At 36.0% G+C, this 7,638-nt stretch overlaps 1 protein-coding gene across 1 annotated transcript; it reads right to left on the bottom strand.

Annotated features, from left to right (window-relative positions):
* Nucleotides 1–315: 315 nt before the first annotated feature.
* Nucleotides 316–6,965, bottom strand: LOC132181607 (putative disease resistance protein RGA1). The gene is made up of 4 exons (XM_088516671.1): nt 6,833–6,965; nt 6,598–6,704; nt 1,041–3,339; nt 316–950 (listed from the first exon to the last, which is right to left on the bottom strand). Exons 1-4 carry the CDS (start codon nt 6,963–6,965, stop codon nt 316–318), a joined length of 3,174 nt encoding a protein of 1,057 aa, XP_088372797.1.
* Between the last annotated feature and the right edge of the window lie 673 nt (nt 6,966–7,638).

A 7,638-nucleotide genomic window follows, 5' to 3' on the forward strand; every position in this document is an offset into this window, starting at 1 on the left:
TTTTTTCTTAAAACATAGATAGTCTCTATTGTTTGAGAAGATTTCTTTGATTCTTGTGATAGCCCTTCAACTTGCTGTTTTCTTGTTCACATGGGGATACTATAAGAAGTGAAAGGTAGGAAACATACCAATCAAAGATGTGGGAACTTTGTGCAAAGTTTACTGTCGGCAAGGTCTGAAGTAGCATCTATTGATTCTGCATATGGAAGAAAATCTGATCTAACAAAAGCCTAACAAAATGAAGATGAACAACAACAAGAGTGTTTAATTGGTGACTTACAAACCTCAAGAATAATTGGTGCACTAGGCAGAGATTTAATCCGATTCCCATTTGTAGTACAACGGCTCAATCGGAAAGTTTGGGATGTGAGCGATTTTTTGCCAATCCTCACCTATTCCTTCTTGACATCTTTCCTCTAAGTGAGGACATCTCACAATTGTCAAATAACGTAGAGAGGTGAGGCGAAGCATCCCTTCGGGCATTGATATTAAATTTGGACAATTGAGGATCTGAAGCGTCTGAAGCGAAGTGAAGTCACCTATCCATTCTGGTAAAGACATCAGTGTAGGGCAATCCCCAATGTCAAGCCATTGCAAAGTGGTAGCATGTCTAAGCTCCCTTGGGAGAGACACCAAGTTTGCAACATTGTTTATATATAGATGACGAAGTCTTGTAGGTCCAAAGCATTGTATGCCCTCTTCATCCTCATTGCTGATAAGTTCCCCACATTCACTAATCAGCAAATGTTCAAGCGCAGTGAGATGTTGAAATAGTGGAGACATGGATATTGTCAATTTACCACACTCCCCAATCAACAGAGTCTCAAGTGAAGTGAGGTTTTGCAGCCACTCTTCTGGAAGATATTCAAGTTCCTCTAATCCATTAAGAAAAAGAGACTTCAAATTGGAAAAATCAGAAAATGGAGAGGAAGAGGATGGTGATATGACTGGTATTAGAGACATCGTAGAGCAGTTTTTTATATTTAAATAAGTGAGGCAAGGAAATGATGGGAATAATGGAAAATGATGATGTGGCTCATACTCTGCTGTTACTGTTTCTATCATCCTCCACCATCCCTTCAACTTAGGCAAATTTTGAAGACGGATACTTTGAAGTGAAGAAGATGACACATCACTATCATCATTGCCAATATATTCCAACGCACTTAATTTAGAAAGATGAAGATACTTGAGAAAAGGGAATTGGTTTAACGGTGGGATATGTTGGCACCATCTACAACTCCATATGCTAAGAAAAACCAAATTCGAGAGTGAAGACACCCAGCTAGACAACTCCACACCAGCGTACCCATCTATTAATATGCTTCTCAAATTCAGGTGTGGCCGAAAGTTTTGCAACAGCTGTTCATCATTTGCAATTGCCTTATCAATATCATCATCAGCTTCTGGATCCCACCGTAATCCCAAATGTTGAAGGTATCGTTTCCTCTCCAAGTTTGTAGCCTTGGCCTCTACTGGATAAGATCTCAAGTGCTCTAAACCCTTTATACATAAGCTTCTTCTCAATTCATTTAAACCATACAATTCGCTTAGCCCACCCTTTGGCTTGAAGACATGACTTTCTTTCTTCCCTAAAATGTAGTGCGACAATGTCTGGAGAGCGGTCAACTTTTTCAGTCCATGCGGCATATGAGACAAGCTACACCCATAAATTTCAAGATGCCTAAGGCTGATCAAGTTTGACATATCTTCTGGCAATTCTGTAAGCCCACTACAATAATCAAGATTTAGTGTTTGCAAATTTTGCAATTTGGTTATAGAAGTGGGGAGTAGTTTGATACCTCCATTCCAAGAAAGATCAAGAAATCTTAGATGCTTTAACTTGCCAATGGAATTTGGCACTTCTTGAATATTCGAGCAACTCAAATTCAAGGCACGCAAGCATTTAAAACTTGAAACAAGTGTATCAATGATTGATTTATTCCACCCAGCAAGTACTTCAAAATCTCTATTCACTATTGGAAGTTGTAGAAGAAGCGTTCTCATTTTGTTTGCCTTGAGCAAGGGAGCTTGAATATCACTGAATGAATATACACGATCAAATGCCACATAGCGAGTTTTTTCAACTATTTCTTCTGCATTTGGATTTAAAATTATGCACTCGTTCTCTGTCACAGATTGTGCAAAATCATGAATAAGGTCATGCATTTTGCATGATTTTATATCACCATATGCATTTCTATGTGGTTCTTGGAAAAATGACCCCCAAAGCAAATCCATAAAATACTCATGACCCACATCTTCAAGACATCTATTTCTATCTGAAGAATGAACAAAGCCTTGACTTATCCATAGCTTAATCAACTCTTGCACTTGAATTTCATAATCTTTTGGAAACACTGAACAAAAGGCAAAACATTTCTTCAAGTGTAATGGGAGATGATCATAACTCAATTTAAGTATTGGAAAAATTTCACCTTCTTGTTGAGTTACATTTAAAAGTTCATTGTTTTTAAAGTACAACCAATCATCCACTGAATTTTTGAAGTATAGTATACTCCCTATGCTCCTTATAGCAAGAGGAACTTGTGCACACTTTCGTACAATCTCCCTTCCGATTTTTACTAGCTCTAGATTCTTTGGCTCTTCACCGTTTTTAAATGCCATTTTTTTAAATAAATCCCAAGAATTGTTTTCAGATAGGCCTCCTAGAAGATACGGTGACACTGTACCTGTAATTTTGGCAACTTTCATGCTACGTGTAGTAATCAACACTTTGCTTCCCCTCAGGCCACCCACTAGCAGTGTTTTCAGGTTCAACCATTTGTCACGATTCTCATTCCAAACATCATCTAAAATGAGTAAAAATCTCTTTCCACCAATTATTACTCGAAGCTCACTTTGCAATGGATCCATCTCAAAGCTTTCAGGTATCTTCTTAGTTGTTGATTCTATGAGCTTTTGAACAATAGTTTTCACGTCAAAAGGATCAGAGACACACACCCACACTTTTAGATCAAAATGTCTTTGGACGTGCTCATCATTGAACACATATTTAGCAAGCGTGGTCTTGCCTAGTCCACCAATCCCAACTATAGGAATGATGGAAACATTCTCTTCCATGTTGGAATCCAGTAACAGCTCTTTAACATCCTTCTTTTCATCATTTCTTCCAATGACTTCTTCATTAAGCACAAAAGAGTGCGTGTCTTCTCTTTTCCTATGCTCAGGCGGCTGCGTCGCTATAGGACGCTCAACTAGGCCAAATGTCCACCTATCAGCCGCAATTTCATGCAGTCTCTTCCTAATTGCCTTAATCCTATGACTCATTTGAAGGCCATATCCAAGTTGGTTTGATTTGGAAAAGAAGATGCGTACCTGTAATACCCCAAAATATTTAGTGTAGTCCATCCCAAAAAAATTTAAAAAGTTGGGCTATGTGAGTAGTTAGGCATAATATAGTGCTCATGTTTGTAATTGTTTCAGAGCCAGAAGCCATGAGTTCAAATCCTGACTTTGCCAATGCAACCTTCATTTAATTAAAATATTTCACATATTAAGTATCATCTATTAGAAGTGAGTTTGAGCCCGGTGAGTGTTGAAGTGGTGATTAAATTAAATTATTAAATTTACTTATTTAACAGATAGCTAGGCTTGTGAACCTAACACATGGCAAAAAGAGAATAACATAAAAGATAAATAAAACCATGTTGATTAGAGTCACACCATCAACAATAGAGCTTTTGGTAGAGTCTCATCACCAAGGAGAAGAGGAGTCATGCCTCACACAAAATATATGTTTATCATTAATCATAATCTAATCTTCATAGGGGTACAAAAAAAAAAAAAAAAAAAACACTTTAATAAACTCTGAGATAATCTTTTGATAGTGATTTCCTGGGTTTGGCTGCCCCTGAGAGGTTTTACTTGTAGAACGTTTTCTAAAAGGTTTCCTATTCGTCACCAAAATCTTTGTGTGTGATTGTTCATATTTTGGTGAATATTTGTTTTGATAAATATCTGTTAATTCCGCATAAAATTGTGATATTTATCTGTTTAGAGTTTTTCAAAGGTGTCGCTTTTTCTCCAAGTGTGCAGCCTTGGCTTTCGACGGAGAAGATCTCAAGTGCTTTAAACCCTTGATACGTAGTTCTCCTTTCAATTCATGTAAACCATCCAGACCGTCTAGCCCATCCTTTTGCTTTGGAAAATAACTTTCTTCTTCTTCCCTATACTGTACATTGTCAATGTTTGGAGAGCGGTTAACTTTCCCAGTCCACCCGGCATATGAGTCAAGCTCCTACGCTCATAAAGTGCAAGATGCCTAAGGCTGATCAATTTTTTAGTGTCTTTTGGCAATTCTTTAAGCCCACTACAAAAGTCAAGCCTTAGTGTTTGCAAATTTTGCAATTTAGTTATAAAAGACCGGAGTAGTTTGATATCTTCATTCCAAGAAAGGTCAAGAAATCTTAAATGCTTTAACTTGCCAATGGAATACGATAAATATTGAATATTTGATCGACTCAAATTTAAAGCACATAAGCATTTAAAACTTGAAATAAGTGTATCATAGATTAGCTTATGGCTAGACATTGTTGGAAATAGCAAAAGAAGCATTCTCATTTTGTGTGCCTTGAGCAAGGGATCTAAAATTATGCACTCATTCATTGTTATTAACTGTGCAAAATCATGAATAAGGCCATGCATTTTGCATGTTTCTATATCACCATATTCATTTCTTTCTATGTCTTGGAAAAATGACCTCCACAGCAAATCCATAAAATACTCGTGACCAACATCTTCAAGACGACTATTTCTATTTGATGAATGAATAAAGCCTTGAGCTATCCGTAGTTGAATCAACAACCGCACTTCAATTTCAGAATGTTTTGGAAACAACGACCAAAAAGCAAAGCATTGTTTCAAGTGTCATGGGAGATGATCATAACTCAACTTAGGTATTGGCAAAATATCATTGTCTTGTTGAGTAATTTTGTAAAATTCATTGTTTTCAAAGCGTAACCACTCATCCTCCGATTTTTTGAAGTATAATAGACTCTCTACACTCCTTATAGCAAGAGGAACTTGTGCACACTTTTGTACGATTTCCTTTCTGATTTTTTCTATCTCGATCTGGATTCTAGACCCGAATTATTCTAGTCTGTTTTGGGGGGTTTTTGGCTACGCCGTTAGGCCACAAGAATCAACTTATTCTTTTCTTTTCTTTTCTTTTCTTTTTTCTTTTTTTTTTTCTTTTTATTTTTTACTTACGTAAATTATATTTTCATGTGGGCTCTGTCGGAAAAATGGTTGAAATTTGTACAGAAGAATCATTTTGTTACGGAATTATATAACAGGTTTATAAGTTTATCATCCCAAAACTGAAGAGCAATTGCTAAAATAGATTGTTTGGAACTGATCAGTTTCTTTCTAAAGGACAAAGGTAAGTTTAAGCAAATATTATTCTTTGAAAGGCTTGGGATTTAGATTTTAGATAGGGTTTTGGTTTAATTTCTATTGAGTGGGTGTTTCCCTTTGAGCCTCTTTGATCATCTTCTTTCTTGTTTTCATAATTATTGATTCATTCCCTACGTTTTGACCTAAATCAAATTACTCTCTATTCTACTTTTATCTTTTATCTCCTCGGGTTTGTTTTCATTATTAAATTAATCATTCTGTCAATTTTGTATAGAACCCATCAATTTTCTTTTCAGAGTCTACATAAAATTACAATTATACTATTTTCTTATCAGCCCCTTCTCTGATAGGGGCTGGTCGTAAGGCACCCTTCTATTGGGAGTGGCTCCAAAACTTTGTCGAGGATAAATGCAAGCCACTTTCCTATAATTTTTTTTTTTTTTTTTTTGAAAAATGTTGTAATTATAATATTATGTGGATTCCTTAAAAAATATTTTACAGAATTAAACGGAATGAACTATTTGATAAGAGGAACAAATTCAAGGAGCTTAAAAAAATATATATTTATATATATAGTAAAATAAAGGTTTAAAATTCAGGGATGATTCAGTAATTTTATCTAAATATTATATGCAGTAAAGTAAAGATGTTGTCTAAGTATGCATAGAATTAGGATCCTCACCGGTTCATTTGGAAGAATATTTTTATCCCCTAAAAAATATCCATTCTCCTCCTTTTCCATTTTCTTCGTTTGAATAGAAAAATAAAAAGGTCAATATTCATGATTTACAAACAATATTTACGCTTTGAACATTTAATTTATAAATTTCATTTTAGAAAAAAAAGTTTGGTTTAAAAGTTGATTTGGCTTCTAGGAATGGTGTGAGTCCCCCCAGGGCTTAGCGATTCTTTTTAAATTGATTTTATGGAAAAAAAATTTATGAAAGAGGAAAATAGAGTAAGCAAGGCGAGGGAGAAAAGTATGAAGAAACTCCATGGTGATAAGCATTAATCCCAGATTTTATTCGTTTATTGTTGAGTTTTGATGTTAATTAAAGTTTTTGATTAAATGTTGATTTTCGGTATTTTGGGAGATTATATGATGTTATTTTTTCTTTTGAAATGTTAGTTTTAGGTTTTAAAGTGATAAAAAGGTCAATATTCATTGCACAAAAATAGAGTGGAATTGCAGGGATAACTCTGTAAATCCACTGATACCCAAAGATTGTACCAACAAATAGATTCTACAAACCCAGAAAAACCAGATCCACCGTTGCAAAAACCAGAAGCAGGAACACCCCACCAATCAATCAACCCACATTGTCCTATATATACAAACTCAACTAAGAATTACCAATTATTTAACCGTAAAAAGAATACAAATTAATCAGAATTATCTAATGCAAAATAATGCCATAATAAAATTCTACACAAAATAAAAAATGCAGCTAACCATGCACAGGGCCAGGTGTCGCCATCACCGGAGTCGGCTGATTAATTGGCAGTGGCGCAACCGACGGAGGTGGGTAAGATTCAGGTGGAGGTGAGCTTGGGCTTGGGTTAGATGGACTGGGCTGGTTGGACATGTTAGGTTCAGCGCATGGATATGGGTTAGGTGGGCTTGGTGGGGCAAAGCTGGGGTTGGGAAAGGCCACCGGAGGAGAAGATGAAGAAGAGTGGCAAGAGTCGCCAGTGCATTTGTGGGTCTTCTGGAGGGTGTGGCGGAGAAGCCCAAATCCGAGAACAAGGCCAAGAACCACCAACACGTGACAATGAAGATGAAGAAGATCTTTGTAGCTTTACCCACATAACACATTTCTTCTTCTTTTCTTTTTTTTCCAAAGATTTGAGCTTGGAAAACTCTGAATCTGACATGGGTATTGAGGTTGGGTTACTTTTGGTAAATGGTAGCAGACGAAGGAGAGAGAGAGAGAGAGGGAGAGTGAGGGTAAGTTGGTCTGTCATTGCCATATCTTCATGATACTTGAACCAACTCCAAAGACCAAACACAACTAAACAGCTTATCTTCATTCTCAAAGGGTTCTCTCCTTTTCCCTCTACTCTACCTGTATATATACATGATTCCTGTTGAAAAAACGCTATGCCGATTCCAAAAACTTGTATATCACAATTTATGCGGAATTAAACTATGAAGCAATAAACAATTCAATCACCCAAAATATATAAAGCAATAAAGAGGTAAACACAGATATTTTGGTTACGAAGAGCAAACCTTTTAGAAAACGTTCTAAAAGTAAA

Source organism: Corylus avellana, chromosome 5 (assembly GCF_965113065.1).
Source record: "Corylus avellana chromosome 5, dhCorAvel1.hap1.2, whole genome shotgun sequence".
Classification (NCBI taxonomy): domain Eukaryota; kingdom Viridiplantae; phylum Streptophyta; class Magnoliopsida; order Fagales; family Betulaceae; genus Corylus; species Corylus avellana.

What these genes read in the sequence shown, in the direction of transcription:
- LOC132181607 (XM_088516671.1), bottom strand. Translation starts at nt 6,965, where the DNA reads ATGTCCAACCAGCCCAGTCCATCTAACCCAAGCCCAAGCTCACCTCCA. An exon ending in TTTGTTGGTACAATCTTTGG is followed by an intron (nt 3,340 to 6,597) that starts GTATCAGTGGAT and finishes GGGGTATTACAG; the next exon opens with GTACGCATCTTCTTTTCCAA. An exon ending in AGAAACAGTAACAGCAGAGT is followed by an intron (nt 951 to 1,040) that starts ATGAGCCACATC and finishes TGTCTCTAATAC; the next exon opens with CAGTCATATCACCATCCTCT.